The 22,788-nt window shown below is 47.5% G+C and overlaps 1 protein-coding gene across 5 annotated transcripts in view; it reads left to right on the top strand.

The window, feature by feature from the left end:
- The window catches only part of MSANTD3 (Myb/SANT DNA binding domain containing 3), a 310,518-nt gene that overhangs the window by 223,997 nt on the left and 63,733 nt on the right, over positions 1 to 22,788 (top strand). For 2 of the 5 annotated variants that reach the window (XM_086965336.1, XM_086965334.1), the window contains exon 4: positions 12,598 to 12,645. The exons of the other annotated variants lie outside the window; for them this stretch is intronic. In XM_086965336.1, the coding sequence (XP_086821462.1) occupies positions 12,598 to 12,645 (48 nt within the window). The remainder of the gene's footprint in view (positions 1 to 12,597; positions 12,646 to 22,788) is intronic. 5 annotated transcript variants of the gene reach the window in all.

Genomic DNA, 22,788 nt, shown 5'->3' with positions numbered 1-22,788 from the left:
ATGGACATGCCAGTCGTGGAGAGACTTCTGATCATTAGGGGACAAATTGCATTACAGTAGATTGATGGGGGTTTATTGCTGTGACCTGAATGGGAGTAGGAACTATTTGCAAGTGAATGGCTATACTCTGAGTTCATTGTGAGGTGTACATGCGGGGAGGGGGGCTGGATCACCCCGGGCATATTCAGCATTTCAAGGGGGAGAGAGGCACTCTGCCATGTTGGGGCGTGGGTAGTTTTGAATCCACAGGCAGGGGGGGGGGTTGGGGGGAGAAGGGGGGGTTGAAGTTACGATGTGTGTATGTGCAGCTGGGACTTTCAATACTGGACAGGAATTTTATGTTTCTCTCGCTGACCTCACTGATCTGCCTAATTGTTGCTCCTTTTGTTACTTGGGATGGGGGGGATAGAGATAGTAAGGAAATCAAAAGTGGGGAGGAAGAGGTGGTGCTATGTGGCACCGAGGTGGGCACGTCCTCCTCTTGTTAAAGTACCTGTAATCAATAGAGGTCCACCTCAAAAAGGGGGGGTTTTAGTGTGTATCCTGATGACTTTGGAATACACACATTTGGTTAAAATACCCCTCACACACCAAAAGGGCCCTTGGTGTCATGCTTCATCATCGGGGTCTTCCCGCCCGGCTGCCGGACGGGGCAGTGCTGCGACAAGCGACTACGCTGGAGCACCTTTTAATTGTGGGTGCTATGTGAGTGAATGGAGTGAGTGTCAGTGGGGTCAGGGGTGAATGACAAGTGATGTTAAAAAATACCTGGCCTAGTGATACAAAAACTATTTAATAAACAATGGCTGGTATTGTTAAAAAAAGTGGTGTCGGAAAGGGTAAGCGGGTTAATGGGCTTACTTTCCTGTGTGGGTCGACATGTTTCGGGGCGACATGCCCCTTCGTCAGGACCGGGGTAAAAGATCCCCCTGTCACTCACTAATGTGTCGCCACAATGGGTCTATTTACAAAAAGGTGAAAAAAGGAGAAGGGATCAATGTGTATGTATATATACTTTATATTAGTCACACACTTCCCTATCTAGATACTCATGTAGTACGCTTATTATGATGAGGAGCGGTGCCTCATGGGCCAACACTAGGACGAAGGGTATAATAGAAGTCCAATCAACCCCCAGCCTCGTTGTGCTTCCTCCTCCGTCCGTGGCCACGGAGGCCATGGACGGAGGAGGAAGCACAACGAGGCTGGGGGTTGATTGGACTCCTATTATACCCTTCGTCCTAGTGTTGGCCCATGAGGCACCGCTCCTCATCATAATAAGCGTACTACATGAGTATCTAGATAGGGAAGTGTGTGACTAATATAAAGTATATATACATACACATTGATCCCTTCTCCTTTTTTCACCTTTTTGTAAATAGACCCATTGTGGCGACACATTAGTGAGTGACAGGGGGATCTTTTACCCCGGTCCTGACGAAGCGGCATGTCGCCCCGAAACATGCCGACCCACACAGGAAAGTAAGCCCATTAACCCGCTTACCCTTTCCGACACCACTTTTTTAACAATACCAGCCAGTGTTTATTAAATAGTTTTTGTATCACTAGGCCAGGTATTTTTTAACATCACTTGTCATTCACCCCTGACCCCACTGACACTCACTCCATTCACTCACATAGCACCCACAATTAAAAGGTGCTCCAGCGTAGTCGCTTGTCGCAGCACTGCCCCGTCCGGCAGCCGGGCGGGAAGACCCCGATGATGAAGCATGACACCAAGGGCCCTTTTGGTGTGTGAGGGGTATTTTAACCAAATGTGTGTATTCCAAAGTCATCAGGATACACACTAAAACCCCCCCCTTTTTGAGGTGGACCTCTATTGATTAAAGGGGATAGAGATAGGACACTTTCTGTGCTGACTTGGAATGTCAATGGGATGGGGGACAAGATTAAGAGGGGGATAGTGCAACAGTACTTGAAACGACACTCTCCTGATGTGGTATTGCTTCAGGAAACACATTTAGTAGGACAAAAGACGAATGCCCTCACTAGGTGGGGATACAAACTCTTGGTTCATGCAGATTATACTTCCGGATCGAGGGGAACGGCAATCCTGGTAAAGAGGTCAGTGCCCCTTTTGGTTCATAAAGTATGGGCGGACTCGGCAGGGAGGTTTGCAGGTGTGGAGGCCCAAAGGGATGGTAGAGACCTCAATATCATTTCTGTTTATCTGCCGCCTGCTCTGGGTAAACAGGCTCTGGAGGACCTAGGTGGGAGGCTGACGGGACTACAGGACGGCACGCTGATAATGGGGTGCGACTACACTATGACACTAGATTACACGATTGACCGCTATCCACCGAGGCCGAAGGCAAAATCCACTACCCTAATGGCTGATTTCGCGCAGGCGCTGGGACTGGTAGATCTGGGTCAGGCACTTCAGCCCACGGATAAGCTGTTTACCTTTTTCTCGAACATGCATCACAGCCTATCATGAATAGACTATTTCCTTACACACCTTTCGGCGGTAGGGAACTTTGTCAACTCCCGGGTTCTACTGAGGGGTATATCTGACCACTCCCCGGTCTGGGTGGAGTACACACACTGGGAAAGACAAGCATGCACTACTAATATTCTCAACCCATGGCTGCTACACATACCAGACATCAGAGAGGAACTTCGCACACAAACGGAGAATTACTTTGCCGAAAATGGGGGGTCGGTCACGTCCGCTCAGACAATATGGGAGGCATACAAGGTGGTTTTGAAGGGACAAGCCCTATCTTTGAAGATGGGATACATCGCAAAAAAAACGCAAACTTTTGGTGCAAGCGGAAACAGACCTTCTTGACCTTGAGAGGGATCATGTACAGAATCCCTCGCCTGAAACCGTTAATAGGCTTAAGTTAAAGCAAGATGAATATCGGATAAAAACCAAGGAACACATGCTGGCTAAGTATCGCCATACCCAGCACAGAGTGTACGAATTGGGGGATAGGGCGGGCAGGACGCTGCCTTGGTTGGAAAGGCGACAACAGGGATCGAGATGGGTGCACAGGTTGATAAAGTCAGATGATGGTTTTGTGACACATCCGAGGTAAATAGCAGAGGATTCGCCTCTCACTTAGAGCAGGTTTATTCCTCATCTACTCTCTATACGGCGGAGGACTCATGTCAGCTCCTCCGGAATAATGATGTTCCGACCCTCTCAGAGGCAGAGAGGGAATCCCTAGAGGAAGATCTTTCGGACGAGGAACTTGGAAAGGCTATAGGGCAGATTAAATCGGGGAAGGTGATGGGACCTAACGTTATACCGGTTGAATTCCTCAAAGCCACTGCATCTCGGACGATAGCACATTTGAAGGCCATGTTTGAGGAGAGTTTGGAAGAGGGGCGGTTACCAGTGGATCAGAGGCTGGCCACGATAGTGGTGATTAACAAGCCGGGTAAACCGGCGGACATATGTGGTTCCTATCGGCCTATTTCGCTGATCAACGTTGAGGCAAAAGTCATAGCAAAAGTTCTCGCCAATCGGCTGGGGCGGTTATCACAACACTGGTCCACCCAGACCAGTCTGGGTTCATGCCTGAGAGAAACACAACCCTCAATCTGAGGAGCTTGCATAATGTGATGGCCCGGAGACAGTATATCGAAGAAGATGCTGCATTGTTGTCTCTTGATGCCTCTAGGGCCTTTGATTCCATACAATGGCCGAATATGTTTGAAGTTTTGGAGAGGGTGGGGATTAGGTCCCAAATTTATAGCATGGGTTCGGCTGCTTTACACGGATATTATGGGTCAGGTGCGGGTAAATGGATAAACCTCCAGGACATTTAGCTTGCAGAGGGGTACCAGGAAGGGATGCCCTCTGTCCCGGTTGATATTTGCCCTTTTGTTAGAACCTCTTGCGGCGTGGATACGCCGAGATGTTATGGTACGTGGGATGAGGTGGGCAATGATGTAGAAGACCGCATATCTCTATATGCGGATGATATACTCTTATACTTGGCTTCCCCATATAAATCAATATCGGTGGTGCTCAATATCTTTACGAATTTAGGCAAATATTCCTGGTATGCGATTAACTGGCATAAATCCGCGTTGTATATGTTTTAGGGGCAGGTCCCCAGGCTTCCGGCAGACTGCTCCATAGTAGTGGCGAAAGATGGGTTTAGATACTTAGGGGTTTATGTTACACCAGATCCAAATCTGTTCTACAGCTCTAATTTGACCCCTCCACTGGCTCGACTCCGAGCAGATGTGAAACATTGGCAGTACCTCCCACTCTCACTGATTGGCCGGTCGGCACTTTTTAAGATGCTGGCGCTTCTTATATATCCTTCAAAACTGCCCATATAAAGTCCTGGAATCTTATTTCAAAAAGGTGGAAGGGGAGGTCCGTACGCTACTATAGGGATGGGAGGGCCCCAAGGGTGGCGCTAAAGAAACTGACAAAGAGTTGGTATGATGGAGGCATTGCGCTTCCTGACCTACAACTCTACTATTGGGCAACACAACTAGTGACTGTCAATCGCTGGATATATTGCCCTCCGGAGGACCCTGCATATGCACTCAACTGCTACCAAGCTGACCGGTCCGGATATTTGGGAGCCCTGTACGTTAATGACAGGAAAAACAAGGGGCGATTCTTTTGGCCTACACTACACATGTTGGAGATCTGGCGAGCAGTGAACTCCCGCCTGGGGTGGGCTGTCATTCTTACTAAGGTGGCCCCACTATAGTATACGCAGAAACTGGGCATGCTGTGTCATCAGCCCGGGTTCGACAAGTGGGACCTTATTGGTATCTCTGTAGTAAAAGACTTGGTCAAAAAGGGGGAGATACTTTCATTTGAGGAACTCCAGAAACAATATCAACTAGCCCAAGGAGAAACGTATAGATACCTGCAAATTTGCCATGCCCTTAAGGCGGCCTTCCCGTCTTTCACAGACATACCAGACTCCTTGCCACTAGAGGACAGATTGTTGGATGGGCCACTGAACTCAAAAGCCTTCCAGATGCTTTCCCCAGACTCAGAGAGAGGTGGCAGGACGATTTGGGAATGATTAGCTATGAGGAGTGGCAGGAGGCCCTGATGTCTCCTCGGCAGGTAGCAATCACGTAAAATTTAGGTTAATCCAACTTCGTATACTGCACCGCTCGTATATCACGGGACAAACTCTGGTGAAAATAGGTTCTAGATGGGATGATCTTTGAGGGGATGTGGCCAACAGGCAACATTTTATCACACTCTGTGGAGCTGCCCAGTGCAACGTGTCTTGTGAGAGGGGGCCTCCGAACACATGCATAAGGCCTTACATAATGAAATTGTCCTGACGCCACGTCTGGGCTTGTTGAATATATGGGAGGCAACTGACCTGACGGAAGTGGAACAACAGTTTACTACGCTCAGCTGTACACTGGTTAATTGAGAAATAGCGAAAGGGTGGGGTGGAGCAGCTATTCTGAGTGTTAATATGTGGGCAAAAGAGTTTGACAGATGCTTGCTGGCGGAAACAAAGGTCTTTGTAGCAAGGGGGTGCCCCAAGAAATGGGACCGGAAATGGTCGAGCTGGAATAAATATTGGGGAGATATAGTGGTGTCACCGAAGGTGGAATTGGAAATGCGTAGAAACACAGAAGGTGTGGATACTGTGTAATGTATAACTGCTGTTTGATAACTGTCCAGAGCTGACCTCTGTATATGCTATAAAGTAATATCCTTTCAAGCACTCGGTTTGTTGTAACTAATAAACATATTTAAAAAAAAAAAAAGATCTCTGACGCATGCATACAGAGGCCTTGATATGCCAGGGCTTGTTTGGCTAGCAGGGTGACCGCAGAGATGTTCATGAGTGTGCCCATCCTTGCCCTGAATCCTGTTTGGGTATAGGGAATGAGATTACATCTACTGACCCAGGCCTCTAGACCAACCAACAGGTTTGATGTGTACATTTTTGCCTCCACGTCAATCAGGGCTATCAAATGATAGTTAAAGGGGTCGGAGCGGGTGCCCGACTTGTATATAGGGTTTAGAATGCTACTCCTCCAAGAATCGGATCTTAGGTTTTTTATAATTTTTAGAACTTGCTCTTTTTGGATCTGCAGGGAATATTCGAGTGCTTCTGAGTTGGAAGTGACTTTGACACGACCTACTGCGAGTGCCCCCTCGCCTAGTTGGGAACCATAAGTTGCGGGCCGGCAGTTGACGTTTCCGATGTGAGCTCTCCAGGTATCCTCCATTATGTCTGAGTTGTAATGCCGGTTCTTGCTGTTTGTCAGCTGGTTGATTATTTTCCGAAAGGAGCCTGGAATTCCTTTGTTAGCAGGAATGGTGGCGTTTGGCCCAGAGGTGTTCTCGGAACGCTTATTTTGACACCTTTGTGCCTCTTTTTAGATCTTTTCTGGCTGTAGAGATTATAAGCTAGAGATCCAGGGAGGGGGGAAAGCCATGAATGCGTAATCTTCTAAGAAGTTTGTTCAGTTGTTGTTTTTGAACCCTGAGGTGTTTATTGAACCAATCGGCCCCTTGGTGTCTTTTAGCTTTTTTTCCTGTGGCCTGATAAAGATATTTTTCATTTAGTTCTTGGTTAAAGTGCTCCCAGGCCTGTATGTTTATGGGTTCAGTTTGCAATATTTCCAGAAGACAGATGCATGTCCCCATGATATCGCAGATCGAATCCCTTTCCCATACAAGGCGTTTTAGATTGTAGCATTGTGTTTGCTGAAATAACGCATTGACTGGCACTGAATTTACAATATTTCTTAGCAACGTGAAAGATTGCGGTTGGTGATCACTTTCTGTCCTATCCATTATTTGGAAGTTAGTTCACACTTTGTGGGATGGGGTTGAGTGGGCCCCCACCCTCGAGCCTGTTTCTGCCCTGGGGGCTCTCTCCTCTCCATTGGCCAGAGCACGAGTTATAGGTACCAGAGGCCCTGTCCCCCCCAGACCGAGAATAACCATCTAGGCAGGCAAGTTCCTTGCATTTTAAAACTAGTTCTAGCTCTCCCGAGGTTTTGAATTCTTATCCCTGGCAGGGAATAACCATTGTTTTAAGGACTCTGGGCTGGAGCTTTTATACTTGGGCTCTGGAGTTTGGAACCCTCTAGTGGCTGGTCCTATGGCTGTATTTGCATGCCTGTTGAGAGTGAAGAATGACTCGCATTGTAATGTTTATATTTATAACGGATGCCTGTAATTCTGATATTGTTCCGATTAATTCAAATGGTGTTACACTGACCAGGTATAACATGTGGTTATTGTTATTAATGTCATACACCCTGACAAAGCCGTAGGCCTGCCTTATCTATATTGACACTCTCTCTATTGTGGATGTTGCATCTGGTATAGGTGGATGGTGTGATTATAGGGTTGAGGACCCACTGGGGTGTAATGTGAAATGAGGGGCCCACCAAAGATATTTCTATCTACCTGGTTAATATATATTTTAATTCAATGCATAGTTTTTAGTAGTGATTGTGTAATAAATGTACTTTTCCTTACAAACAAAATCTATTAGGATTAATATGGCTACCAACTGTTCCAAAAGATGCCTTGTCCAGTGATCCTAGCAGAGTTATTCATCACCAGTGTTAAATGTATAAAAAAGCCAGGGCCCAAAGTGTTTCCCTCACAGCCCTGGAAAGTCAGTGGTGGCAAAGGCCAAGGCTGTCCATTGGACCGCATTCTGGCCAATCATTCAATCCTTGTATCTGACGCAGTTCCTGTTTCTGCTCAGTTATGATTCAGCTTGGATTATGCAGTGCTATGGAATTATCAGTTCGCACACTGCATTTTGGCATTTCTTTTAAATGGCTACTATTTCACATTACGGGGTGACTATTGTTAATGCAGCGTGAGCAGTTTTTTTCAGTCCTGTGATTTCGTTTCCTCCTGATACTTGTAGAATGGCATAAGGAGTACGATAAAAAAAAACAACAAGCACTCAAAACTAAAAACACATTATAACAGGATTGGAGAGTCTACATGCCTGCCACGGGACAACTAAAAAGTCCCTATGTGTATGGACTGGCTCATGACGCATATATTAGTGGTTTAATAAACCAGAGCAGCAAGGTATACTGCTGCTCAGACCATACTGTTCACTTCACAAATGTGAACTCAGCCTGGATTCATTTTATTGAATAAAGTAATCAGACAAGTGGTAAGCGTTTTACCAGGAAGTACTGTCCTTTCTCGGGATAGATGAACTTTGTCCAATAACAGTGATTGTTATGTCATGTTAGAAATTGATAACACGCCTGGTTACTCCTATATGGAGTGCCCCTGCGCTAGGTTTTCTTATTTACCGCCAACCAGAAGTATACCACAAGCCAGCGATAGCCAATAATGACTGAGGATTGCCTGAAGAACCTGGTTTTCTAATTCCTACGAAACAGCACTTCTGAGGGCTGCATTCTGAGATCTAGATTACTGATGCGGGTCTAGATTTAATGGCAAAGATTTGCGAGATGAGTGCTCTTGTCCTATAGATGGCATAGTTTGGTGTGAGCAGTGGTTGCATACAAGCATAATATTCCGACTCAGATTTTTTTTTAAACATCTTTTTTCGAAGTTTTACAAAAATAATAATTTTCAAAATTTTTGCATCATAAGTGATCAGGAACATATGGTCAAATAGAGCAGGATTATATAAGTAGTAGGACACTGGCAGTCTTACAACCAAAGTGTTACTTTGATAGCATTTTCAGGGTGGCATTGAGAATTGCGGTGTACTAAGGATGAATTTAGAACAGGCAAGCTTTCTACATTAATAAGTCAGGAAATCATAGTCTAGGTCTTATGCCGGCGGTGTGGATCAGCTGGGAAGGGGAATCGGCTGCAGAGTAGAAAGGGAGTCTACATCCATCCAAATTACGCAGGCCTATCTCTAATGATCGCTGTTCGTTTTTCTGTAGCATATAAACGGCAAATCTTAGACAACCATAAACTCATAGACGGAAGGTCAGGGCAGTCGTAGCCTGCATCTAACAGTAGTTGAGGGATAAATGTGCTGAGTAATGACAAGAGAAAATATGATCCTCTTCCTCACCAAGCCCTACAATATGTGGCTCGGATGGTAATATTTTTGATCTTTGATATCTAACAGAGACACTTTATGGAATACTTTCATGCATTCTCATGTCCACCACATATAATACTAAGTGTCAATACCGTCGCACCTCGTGCAGCCTTTGTCCTAGATGCCGAACATTGCCCTCTACCCCAGTAAATATCAAGTTGGCATCACCTTATAGGCACTCTCCAAGTGCAGATGGAGGGTTCAGATGCCATCTGCCTGACGGAACCCCAGAGTTGTTGGAAATGTCAACTTGCAGCTCCGCAGTCCAGCATTTCACAGGTGTGTGATTGAAAGGGGGGTCCTGCCTTAAGAACTCTGCAGATGAAAGATGGCTAGTCTTGGGTCGCCCTTTGAGAAGAGATCTTCCATTCACCTGGTGTACCATATTACACCGTGCGTCACTGTCGCACTGTGCCCTAAGTAGGAGTGTGTAAGGCTGAGTTTGACTTTGAATGAACACATAGTATGCGCAGCTCTCATTTTCGGGTTCCACTCACCAGCACTTGTTTATATAATTGATATTGCCATTACTAAAATCAGTTTCCGGTCCAGGGAAGACATGGCTTTGGCAGTTCGGGCTGGACTGTTACCATGACGCACAGGGTCAGACTGATTTGCATATGGCCATGTCTGAACTGGGGTGGCGGAGTGAGCTAAAGAATGGTGATGGATTAAACCCAGATTCCGGTCCAGGGAAGACATGGCTTTGGCAGTTCGGGCTGGATTGTTCCCATGAGGCATAGGGTCAGACTGATTTGCATATGGCCATGTCTGAACTGGGGTGGCTAAAGAATGGTGATGGATTAAACCCAGATCAGTTGACTGGAGGTGAGTGTTTGATTTGCTCAAACGCTCCGTCCATCATCTCCTTTTGTATCGCTTTGTTCGCCCTAAGTTGGCAGGGTATGCTCAGACGTGAGTCCCTTGCTCACTTTGCCACTGGATTCAAGCTAGCCGGGCTGATGACGGCTGAAATGCAAACCGGTCCCAGGATGCTTGTTTCCGGTCCAGGGAAGACATGGCTTTGGCAGTTCGGGCTTGACTGTTCCCATGAGGCACAGGGTCAGACTGATTTGCAAATGGCAATGTCTGAACTGGGGTGGCGGAGTGAGCTAAAGAATGGTGATGGATTAAACCCAGATCTGTTGACTGGGGGTGAGTGTTTGATTTGCTCAAACGCTCCGTCCATCATCTCCTTTTGTGTTACCAAAATCATTGGCACGTCTTTTGTTGGTGTCAAGAGGATACACAATTCTCGAGAGTGGCAGCTTTCCTGCAGCTCGGATGATCAGGATTAAGAATATTTGACTGCATCTCTTGTAGCTTCTTCTGTAGGAAATGTTCTAGGTATACTTACAAGGACAGCCTGTAGAGTGTGTAGAGCACGATTGACCAATTAATGTTTCATCACTCTATAAACACATAGTACGAGTCACATTGGATTTTACAAAATGCAAAACTTTTTGTCTTGACTACTAAAAATTCAATTTTGACAAATTCGTACAAGCCTGTAAAACATTTTCTGTAACAACTGCAATGCAAAAACATAGTGAAGAAATAGAATATACCCTACCATGTAGGAAACTCGTTTGATCAACCTATAAGAATGCGGTTTATCAATTGCAGAACAACAGTCCACCATAGATCAGACTTAGACCTAAACCTGATCTTCCAGAGAAAATCATATTCTCATTCTCCAGCTCAATAAAGAATCCAACATGGACTCAGCCAGAGTATGTAAAATAACAAAACGCCATAACACACACAGCGATCCAAAAACAATGAGAGAAAAATGAAAGGTGCGCGTCTTTGATGCTGAAGCAAGAAAAGATTATGTGCTGTCCTAACTGCCCCTAGGTAGATCAAGATAGGATGCAGTTAGCTACATTTTCTTCCGAAAAATGTATGGGAAGTTTAGTTTCTTGCCCCTGTTTATTAATATATAATAAAGAAGTAAGGAACATATGTGCCTTCTGTGATTTCTTAAAACTCATAGTAACATTTTTACCATTCTTAATTGAGTTGGACCTGTGACCTAAGTAACCTTCCCCACCTATTGCATACCACAATGTCTTTAATTAACCCTTTCGCTGTGGCGGCTATTCCACTGCAGTGCTAAGGGGCGGGGGGGGGCGCGCAGCGCTCCGATGCTGGTGACGGAACTGCTCCGTCATGCCCCTCTGGTGAGCTGTGCTTGTGACGGAATGGTTCCGTCACGGCCCGCCCGCTCAATAGAACGCGGCGCGCAGGTGCAAAATCGGCGCTGCGCAGGTGCGGCGAGCGGGCCGTGACGGAACCGTTCCGTCACCAGCACAGCCCACCCGAGGGCCGTGACGGAGCGGTTCCGTCACCAGCGTGGGAGGGGTTAAAATATTATAATAGCGTCATCCAAAAACGTTAGCATTTTCTTACCTTTACATGTATCCACACTACTAAGAGAGAAGGTGGACTATTTAAAGACCATGCTGGAGTAGATCAGGAAAACACCTAGAACATATTGAGGACGAACACGTCACATTTTTTTATGAAACTGTTTTGTTGTAATAATCTTTGAACACTTTAGGGCCGATTAGGATGCGGCCCATAAAGGCTCCGACTGTTGGTCAGAGCCTTCCTGGCCGCTCAGTTAACTTTCTGACCGCTGCATTATGAGGCTGGCAGTCGGAAAGTAAACCGGCCGGTCATTCCAACTCGCTTACGATGGGCTCATGGAACCAGTCGGCGCCAGCTCATTATCCCAAAGGGCGGGCCTTTCCGCCCTTGGGATTACGATGCATGATTTTTGACATGGCTTCCATGCCGGCCTGTTCGACATGGAAACCATGTCGGAAAGCGTGTTTGGGGGCCCTCAGCAGTGCCCCTTTGTGCGTGCGGCCTCCGATTTGGGACCAAGAGGGCACCTATGGTGCCCCCCTGTTAATCCCTGCACCTTGTGGCAGGCACCTTGAGGTGTCTGCGACGGGGTGTAGGGATAAACAACACCTCCTATTTCTCAATGAGAGCTTGTTTTATGGCTGACGGTTTACGGCCGTAACACAAGCTCCCATTGAGAAATGAGAGTATGCGGCCAAACAGTGTTCGGTCGCATTGTAATTAGCTGGTCGGACCGGAGGTTGGTCAGACCCTGGACCAAGTCCACCCGACATCGTAATCAGGCCCATTGTTTGGAATTTAACACTTCTTTCTAATTCTTCAATATGTTTTGGTTTAACTGGAATCTTGCTACTAATGATTTCTGAAATGCATTCACTTTTTAGCAGAATATATATGCGATGCATTAAATAGCAATTAGTATATTTAACCCTAGATTAGTCAAATAGTTCAACACATTTTTGGGCAAAACGATTTCTAGATATAGCATTTTGATTGACATTTGTAAGATATGTTTCCACACATTTCTCTACCGATCTGGTTACGAAATAATATAGATTTCCCTTCAGGCTTTAGATCACAAAGTCTGCTGAATCTACTTTCTTTAATAACAAGTAAGAATTGCTAACAGGAAACTAAGCAAGGACTCCACATTGATATTTCTCAATTTTGTTTTCAGTGACCTGCTTATCCACTGTGGATGACAACATTCCTCTCCTAAAGTTTGGTAAGAAGTGGTTTACGCTGTACAGGAAAACATTGATTTTCACTTCTCTAAAAGTGCCCGACTGCATCGAGAAAGTTGAAACCGCTCTCCTGGGCCAGCAGTTGGCCCCATTTTTCCATTGCGTCTCCAGTGCCTCCTCGAATGTGATATCACGGAGCAGTAGATGACGCCACCTTGGCTCTCAGACTCAGATAAAGTTTTTTTTCCAAGCCTTTGATGAAGTTCTGGAGTTGCTCTTCTTTGGCAATAACCTGTTGACGTCAGATTGCCATAGACCTAATTCATGCCATTAGCAATGCACTCCTTGGGAATTACCAGGAGTGGTGGTAAATGCACACCCAAGGTAGACTGTGGTTGAATAGTTCAAATGTTAAGCTGATATTTACTCAGTACTGTTTAGAAATCGAAATCAAATTCATTGGACAGGGTAATAATAGTTCACAACCCGAAAGTAGTTCCAACCCTACTATCGGGTTGTGAATTATTATCCTATCAAATGAATTAGATTTCGATTTTATTGATTTTATAACATTGGATTAAACTTCTGTTCTGAGCTTGGCTGTGCAATCGGGGGAGGTTACCCGACCGGATAACGCTTCTTTTCCCTCCTGGAATTAACACATCTATCTATGGGGTCTGAAAACTGTCTGCGCCTCTGGGTCAGTAGATGGCTGGGTCTAGTTGCATCTCCCGATGCCCAGGCAGGAACTTTCATACATATTTGGAGATCATATCAAGTATTGATGTCAGCGCCTTTGCAGCTCTCAATCTTGGGAACGGTGCGGTGATGTGGTGTTTCAGATTTGAAATCCAGTGCACCTGTGTTTGTTTAGATGGCATCCTGATCCAGGGAGAGGTCCCTATGTCCCTGGCTCTGTGGGATTTGGTGCACAACCTCATCTTCAGAGCAGTGTTGTACCTTGATGGACACGAGCCAGACATTGTAATTGTAAAGAATTTGTGTAGTACATTAAACCAAGAGGCAACAAAGCGCTAAGCCAGATAAGAACTGAGTGTAGGATCTCTAAACAGAGGAAATCTAAACAGCCATGCTGATCTTTTGGAGGGCTAATTCGAGAATAACCACGTGTTAACCTGCCTAAGCAAGATCAGGTACAAGTTCAAATTCCTAATATAGTCCAGGACTGAGCTCCAGAGCCTGGTGGCCGCCACTTTGATCCTTGCTCCCCCTACCTAACTTTCCTACACCTAGGGACTCTCCCCTTGCTACGACCAGCCGATCTCAGAGGTCTACTGGCTAGACCCCTGCAGATGGAGAGCCTTGTGAACCAAGCAGAGGCCTGCCTCTGAGAGACACCCACTTCCGCACTGGCAGCCAGTGGAGAGTTCTCCATCCCTTCCTGACTGAACTGTGTGTAGGCACATCCAAGACAAGTTGTGATGCCAGGTTTTGAATGATTGGGAGCTTGTTAGGTGAATGCTGATTAAGATAAAGGGCATTACAGTAGTGTAATCTGTACTAGCAACCAAAGCTCTTTCGGAAGAAACAGTAGCATTTTCTTCAAGAACTTAACATTGGTGTCCAGCCCTGCTCTGGCTCAACGTTCGGCACTGCCAGTGCGCCCGGTTCTTCTGAGTCCATGTGCAGACCCCACCCGGATGACAGCTTTCACTCTGAATGTTATCTAAGTTCCACCCTCATCTGGCTCCCTCTGGTCTACCCAAAGATGTCTGCAGCTACTTTGCCTCTGTTGGCTGTCTCTTCCCTGACTGACTTAGTTTGATTGGCACTGCTTCAGTAGCTACTCCCTTCCTACTGATAGCCTTGCCGCCGCATTTGGTACTGGCATCGAGACAGAGGCTGTCTTTTGTCCTGTCTCGGATTCTGTTATCAAGAAATATGATTGTTTATCTTTTTTAGCTTTCTGCGATTCTTATATAGGCCTCAGTTTATGGTTTCACTGCCTCTAAGGTAGATTAAGTTGATTTGCTCTGTTTCTGTTTGGACTCTATTAGGATCCTCATTTGGGGTTCTAAATTCTAATATTTTGGCACTTCTGGTGCAGTTACTTCTGATTGTACCTCAGCAGTTGATTTAGAGAACTTTGACTTTTAAGATAGAACTGAGCATAGTTCTGATGCCTTGGAATTGCTTGGCAGAATTTAAAACCAACATTTTGACCGAAATTCTGCGGACCAGTCTATCTGTCATAATCCTTATTGCCTTTTAATGCAACAACATTGGTCTCAGTCAAGGTTGGAGTAGACCAGACCAGCTTCTATGCAGGCTGCCTATTGCGAGGTGACTTGCTACCAACTGCCCTCTGGGATTTTTTTTTCTCTTATCCAGCTACAGAGGGCCTAGAGAAACTGGCTCCTAATTTGACGGCATCCAACTCTGGTTCTTCTCTTCCTTTCACTCTCATGTGGAGTTTTCATGGGATTGATAGGAAAGAAAATCATCCTTGGAGTGTCTTGTTCTTTGCTCCTGTAATGTGCCAAGCCTGCTAGTGTGTTTCTTCCTTGTAGTCTAGAAGATGGCATGCCTGGTAGTTCGTCTTTTGTCAGCTCACATAAGGAGTCACTTTGCTGATGTAGTTCATGTTGTTTTTTGGGTCGCTAGACAGCTTCTTAGGTGTGGTCTTAACACTTTGGACTTAGTGGCCAGGTCTATAAGCTCTTGGATGGCTAGATGCAGATATGCTTGGTTACCACATCTTTTAGCTTGCACTGACATACCCAGGTAAATGTGCTGGATGCAGCCTTTGATGGTTCTCATCTCTTTAAAGAAATGGCTCCCCTGAACATAGATAGCTGATGCTATTAGGGATGTGCTGAAGCATGATCTTTAGGATTACCATCTGCTGCAAGGTAGCCCTGTATATGATATGGGAGTCTCGGACATATTACAGGGCTATGACCTTACTGACAGTGCCAACACAACCAATCGGACGACCAGTTATTTTCTTCTTCCTGTGGACCCGGGGTGGGAGTCGTGGTGTCCTTCAACCAGCCTACCGTATTCAGTTGCAACAATTTTGGTCTTCACCATTCCTGCCCTCTGCTTTCAAGCCATGTTGACTGCCTTTTTAGAGAGTGGAACCTGAAGAGAAGATTATTTTCTTTGAAACTGTGAACTTTGGGCTGCAGAGGCTTTGTCTACAAGAATGTTTACTACAGGAGCCGAGCCCACTTATTGAATTGTCTTCCTTCTCTCTTCCGGTTGGTGTTACACAGTTCCCAAGCAAGGTAATACAACTGGATTTTATTCCTTTTCAATGAAGTCCCTTCTCTTTAGGAACATTTTCAATGGCTCCTTAAACAGTGTTTACCCAATATTTAAGCATGTAGATTTTGTGGTCACTGGTGCCATATATTGGTTTATGTGCATATTGGACTGTGGACGCACCTTGCCTCTGACAGTTACTGTTAGTTAACAAGCGTTTGTGGTCTGGATCACATTGCTCATCAGGCATGGTAGTTTTTTGTGAACCAGGGATTTAGTTGTCTATCTGTTAGCTCATTACTTGTTTTAAGAGAGGGGTTACCAACCTTTCCAGCTCACAGTCATCCTCTTTGTTTTCAAGATATTGGTGATTAGGACACCTGCCGCCATTTGAAGTGCCGTTTTTCAGCACTTTAAAATAGGTATGATCCCTTTGTTTTATTTTTGAGGCAGAGAGCTGGAATGGATTGTTAAGTCATCTTTGCTTGACTTGTAGTGGATGCAGATGTTGGTTGATGTGTGGAGTACTTGCCTTTGTAGGAGGTTAGTAGAGTTTTTGGTTGTGTTGCCGTTTAAGACCATGTCAGTAATGTTGCCTACAATATATCACTGGTTGAATATTTTGATTCAGCATACCTTGCTTCTATGTAAGCTATTTTGGTCCTGTTAGTACCTGGATTGCGGGTGTCAGGACTGGTCAAAGAAAACCCTGAGTTAGCCTAAAATACCTCCCGGGGGTTGTTAAAATACACCAGAACGAACTTTACAGACCTGGTAGGTTTCTGCCTAATCGATGGTCGTCCCTACTGTTCACTAATCAAATGATCTCTTCGTTGCGGAATTCCTAGATGGCCGTCGGCGTTGGTTACTAAGTTGCCGGTCTAGTGTTTTGGTGAATCTTCAGCAAGCACACCTGTGCTGAAGCTCTCGCACGCTGCGAAGTGCGCACTTCAACTGAAGACCCTAGAGAAACGGTTGCTTTTCCAGAAGCGGCCATTTGGATACTTTGTTTCTTGTGCTGTGAGTTTTGAGGAGTTTCCCGTGCCAACAGACTTTTTCCGCAGCTGTGGTAAGTCAATTATTTTCGATATTAAACACTCAGAAGAATTTAAGGAGCGGCAGAGTTTTAGCGCTAGAGTTTAGTGTACCGCGCTTCAGTCCACAGTAAATATATACCTTTTTTCCTAGTCAAGACTGAACATTTAGAGAGTCTTACGAGAGAGACAATTCAGCAATTCGTGAAGTAAGCTCTCATCGTTTCAGAGACAATAATTTACCAGAGTCTTAGTAAAACAGTTACTTTCACAAGATAGTCATTCTTGGCAGCATATCGTACCTTGAAGGAATTGCCTGGTTATACTTACCAACATTGTCAGAGCACCATTCTTGGGGCAGTTATCCCAGGAACTTGGCCAAGGTGGTGTCACTGAAGTCTTCAATTGCTCAAAGAAAATTTAAACAACATTACTAAAAGGTATATACCGGTATTGAGTGGTGACAAGACTATAGAGTTAAACACTGAGATTACGACTAAATATCTAATTGTACTGTTCAATCTTTTTATTAGTATCAATTCAAATAATCTTTATTAGGATACAAGAATCCATAAAAGCACAGTTCATCACCACCAGCAGGAAAAATACAGTACAAGTTTAAGAGGGCATAGATCCACATTAGAATCCAATACAAATACAATATTACAACAATAAATGTCCAGATAAAATGATAAAAATAACATTAAAACATTAAAAATGGTTGGACGGGCATGCAAAATCTAGCAGCATTAGCAACATAGTGCACATGTAAAGTTAGGCGAGGATACAAAATCAGCAGCATATTGTGAATAAAGTGCAATAAATGTAGCAGCATTGGCAGCATGGTGCAGATATGATTAATTATGACCACCCATTCCTGGTCATGCCAATAGTGGCAGCAACATGATCAAATAAAGTGCTTTGTTTATGGGCAGTATTACCAAAATCGACGTAAGATAGGTTTATATATGGAAAAAGATTGATTAAGCATCTCAAGAAACACAGTGTAGCTGCAATCTGATTAAACATCTCAAGAGAACAGATAGCCACCGAACTAGGACAGGTAATCAAAGGTAGTGGTAAATGTTATAGTTAAACCAGGGTCAAGCTTATGTTGCTAAAGTTGTTCTATTCACAGGAAGGACACGCAAGACACCTAGCAGTCCATTGCAGCTGAAGTAAAGTGTGGTGTTTTCTCTTTCCTTCCCAATCCCCTTTTCCCCCTCTTTACTGCTTGGATGCTATATGTGCTGGGAAGTGGAGTCTGGGAATTGAGGAATAATCATCGGCTCTTGCGTAAGTACAGAGTTCTGGACCAAGTACTTGACATCGGGTGTTTTTTAGAACTGGCGAGGACTATTCTATCAAGTGGCCCTCTGAGAGGTGCCTACGTTTAGATCTATCTACTTCTTTGTTTCTTCTGTCTCATAGGCATACCCTTTGTTGAAGAGTTGGCCCCTCTCCACTAGTATTGTTGCCTGCTTGTATTTGGGTGGGAGTAGTCCTGAAATCGGATTTTGATACCCTTTTGAGTCAGATTCATCACCCTGGGTGACTATCATGAAAAGGTGTTTGTTCTGTTAAGTGTCACCTGTTGGCAGCAAAGAAAGGGGATATCTACTTAGGAACACCATTCTGTGTCGTGCTTTCTTCACTGTTATCCTCTTGTTAACCTTTATTTGGAGACCATTACGTTCATCTGTTTTTTTTTCCAGTTATGGACAACCTTGGGACCTATTCGATCTTGTTGAGAAGCCGTCAGTGTCCTCTTGCTGAGAAATGTTCTCATTCTTTTGTTCACCAGCCTTTCGAGGCTTTGATCAATCGATTGATTGATGGTCCATCTATCTTCAGCCATGTGTGATGTGAATATGTTGGTAGTTTTCTGCTTCATCTGTTTCTTTCTCTAGTATGAGAAATGTATGAGGTGGAATGCCACCTTTTTAGTTCTCATTATTACATGTGTCATTGCTCACATGTGACACTTTCATTAGTATGTGCTGTTGCATATTTTATTATTTTATTTAAGGAGTTGTATATAGCGCTAGCCTGACCTGAGGGTATCGGAGCGCTTCACAACAGTTTTTGAGCAAGATCCATACAATGAACAGTATTCTGACATAATGGGTTAGGTAGTTCTTGGATCTTTCGTATTTTGCATGTTGTCTTGGGGGTTGATACAATAAAGCAGGGTTCACCAAAATAGGTCCGGAGATCCAAGTGTGCTGGGCAGCATTGAGGTCGTCCGTGCGTCCTGAGACAACCTCAACGAGAGCACTTTGTCTTGGGGTTAAACCAAATTTGGGCGGGGAAGCAATTGGAATAGCAGGGAGGAGGAGAGTCTTAGAGCTACTATACTATAAGTAAAGGTCTATAGCTAAGTCAATCTGAAAGAAACAGGTTAGTATTAGATTCCTTACCTTAGAATATCCCCAGGCGCCATACTGGATCCGGAAACTTTTGCGTAGCAGTACCCTTGCGCGTCGGTAGGCGTCGTCTGCGGCTCCGCGTCCGTCGTCAGCGTCATTGGCGCCGGGATGACGTCCCCGGAGTACTTAGATGCCGCCCTCGCGCGCTGACGTCCGTTTTTTCTTTTTTCCGCGCCAGCAAGCACCGATCCGGAAAAAGTAGTACCCTTAGTCAATTTTTGACTAACTTTTTCGATCATCTTTGATCATCTTTCGAAGTCACTCGACTCCGACGGTGCTGGTAGGGATGCCCGGGTTCAAACCTTGCGGCGATTTCAGCCGACTGATGTCGGTTACCGACCCCCATCGCCGGTGCCTTCACTGTCTGGGCCCCGACCATGACGACAAGTCCTGCTCCGACTGCCGGGCACTGACGACAAAAGCTAGACGGGAGCGGTCCCGCAAGCGACTCGAGCTCCGGCAGTCGGCCCCGTGCCGCTCGAGGTCCCGGTCCAGAAGGAGGTCGAGGGACCGGTCGCGGGGCCAGAGTCACCACAGTTCCGGGAGTCACCATCAGTCTTCGGGCTCGAAGTCCTCAGGTAAGCGGCACAAGAAGTCGAAGAGGCGACATCGCTCTTCTGACTCCCCCGACGCTCGCGAGACGCGGCCGTGGGTTCGGGCGACACCGCCCACGCAGCTCCACCGGAACCGCAGGTGTCGCGGCCTGCTCCATACCCGCCGGTCCCTGGGCAGAACGCGACGCCGGAGGAGATCGAAGCCTTCCTCATGGCCAGGAGGTCGCTCACTCCTCCGTCGAGTTCCGTGGCGCCTTCGGGCCAAGTGGCCCCAACTGGGTCTCCAAGCGGGCCGGGTGCTTCGGCCCCGGCGCCGTCGGCGACTTCGGTCCCGATGCCGCAGGGCCCCACTGTATCCGGATCCGGGTCGTCGCCAGTCGACCTTACAACCTCGCCGCGCCGGCCCCCAGGGTGTCGCCTCCGGTGCCGTCCCAGGACAACGTCGTCCCCGGTCCTACCCTCGATACGGCACCGGAGCGGCGCCGCTCGGTGCTGTATTCGACGCCGCAAGGAGATTTTTACTTCTATGACCCGGCCCCATCCTTTGACCCTGAGTATCAGGAGATGGGTGGTGAGGAGGATTGGGGAGGGGTCCGAGGACCCTCTGACACGTGAATGCCAGTCTTCTCAATACTGGGCAGGTGAGCTAGGGGAGGCCAGTGGTCTGGACACTTCGCCAGACACTGGTTTTGTCTCCCCTCCTACCGTGGCTACGGAGGAGGGGGCTGCCTATAGTGTGGTGCTGACGCGGGCTGCCAAGACCTTGGGCCTTGAGCTCCATGTCGCGGCCGTGAGGTCTAACCTCCTCACTGAGGTCCTTAAACCGCAGGCAAGCTCGGCTGAGCCTCTGCTGCCGTTTAATGAGGCCTTGTCAGACGTTCTTCTGGGCACTTGGTCCAAGCCCGCTACAGGTCCGCCTGTAGCTAGGAACTTGGCCAGGCGCCACCGCCCGGCTCCGGGTGACCCTTGCTTCCTGTCCACCCACCCCACCTCCGAGAGCCTGGTCATCCAGGCCTCTACCTCCCAGACCGCATTCCCGACGGCTCCCCCCCGATTGGGACCCAAGGGGTATGAACAGTATGGTAAAAAGATGTTCTCCTCACTTAGTTTGGGGTTGCGGTCAGTCAAAACCGTGTGCCTCCTGGGCCTCTCTGTGGGACACGCGGTCGAGGACGTGCTGCCACAATGTCCAGAGGGGGTCCGGACTAAACTCACCCAAGCCCTTGTGGAGGGTCGAGATGCGGCACGGTAGTCCATCTGATGTCGGCTGGATACCACGGACTCGCTGGGCAGAGCGATGGCAACGACGGTGGCGATTCGTCACCACGCCTGGCTGAGGTCCGCCAACTTTTCGGCTGATGTCCAAAACACCCTTATGGACTTGCCGTTTGATGGCCGTCGCCTCTTTGGCGACAAGGCAGACCGTGCGCTTGAGCGTTTTAAGGACTCCAGGGCTACGGCCAAGTCCTTGGGCCTCTCGGCCCGCGCCAGCAAACTGTTGCCTTTCGCTCCTTTCGTGGCCAAGGAAGGGGCGCCACCACATGTCCTGCCAGCCACGGCCCGCAGACTAACATCCAGCGCGGTGACGGACGTGGTAACCTCCGTGGCGGCGGTCAGGGACAACGGCGAGGTCAGTCCACACCTACCCCTGCAGCATCCACCTCAAAACCCTCCTAGTCCGAGCTTTCAGGCCCATGTGACGCCAGTGGGGAGCCGGGTTCGCCATCACCTCCTCCACTGGCGCACTGTCACATCAGACAGGTGGGTGCTGCAAATCGTCCGAAGGGGCTACTCCCTCCTCTTCGAGGTGACCCCTCCAGCCATGCCACCGCAGTACCACCGCATGTTGGGGGATCACTTGAGTCTTCTGCGAGAGGAAGTTACGGCCCTCCTGGCCAAGGGGGCCATCAAGCGCGTTCCTGGGCCAGAATTAGGGTGTGGTTGTTACTCCCACTACTTTCTGGTTCCCAAGAAGGGCAAAGGGGGCCTATGCCCTATCTTGTACCTGCGGAACGTCAACGGCTTCCTCCGGAAGGAGAAGTACAAGATGGTGACTTTAGCTCAGGTCTTAGCTGCCCTGGACCCGGCAGACTGGATGGTAGCTTAGGACTTGCAGGACGCTTATTTTCACATCCCCGTCCTGCCGGCCCACTGGCGTTACCTGCAGTTCACGGTAGGACACGAGCACTTTCAGTTTACCGTGCTCCCCTTCGGCCTTACCAGCGCCCCGCGGGTGTTCACGAAAGTGATGGAGGTGTTCTCAGCTCATCTGCGCTGGTTAGGGGTTTCAGTCTTCCCCTACCTCGACGACTGGTTGTTGAAGGCGGGCTCGCCCCAGACAGTCGTCAGCCACCTCCAGACTACGGCCGACCTCCTGCACCTGCTGGGGTTCTCCATCAATGTGCCAAAGTCACACCTGTGTCCCTCTCAGAAGCTCCTCTTCATCGGAGCGGTTCTCCTCCCGAACAGCGGGCTCAGGATATTTAGGCTCTGATTCCGATCTTTCAGCCGTTATCCCAAGTCTCGGTCAGATTGACGCTGCGGCTTCTGGGGCTGATGGCCTCCTGCATCCTCTAGTGCATCACGCCAGGTGGCGGATGCAGGCTCTGCAGTGGGACCTGAAGTTTCAGTGGGCCCAGCATCAGGGCAACTTGTCCGACCTAGTCTTGATCTCGGAGGGCACTGCAAGACAGTTGCAGTGGTGGCTCACGGACCGCGATTGGGTCAGCAGCAGATCCCTCTCCTTACCCCAACCGGAGCACGTAGTTGTGACGGACGCGTCCCTACAGGGCTGGGGGGGCCCCAAGGGAGAGGCGGAGATCAGAGGCCTCTGGTCTCCGGCGGAGTCCCGGCTCCACATCAACCTTCTGGAGCTGCGGGCGATCCGGCTTGCACTGAAGTCATTCCTCCCCTCTGTCCAGGGGAGTGTATTGCAGGTG

Source organism: Lissotriton vulgaris, chromosome 4_1, assembly GCF_964263255.1.
Source record: "Lissotriton vulgaris chromosome 4_1, aLisVul1.2, whole genome shotgun sequence".
NCBI classification, from domain to species: Eukaryota; Metazoa; Chordata; class Amphibia; order Caudata; family Salamandridae; genus Lissotriton; species Lissotriton vulgaris.
The sequence above is the reverse complement of the archived record's forward strand: the minus strand, read 5'-3'. Positions and strand labels throughout refer to the sequence as shown.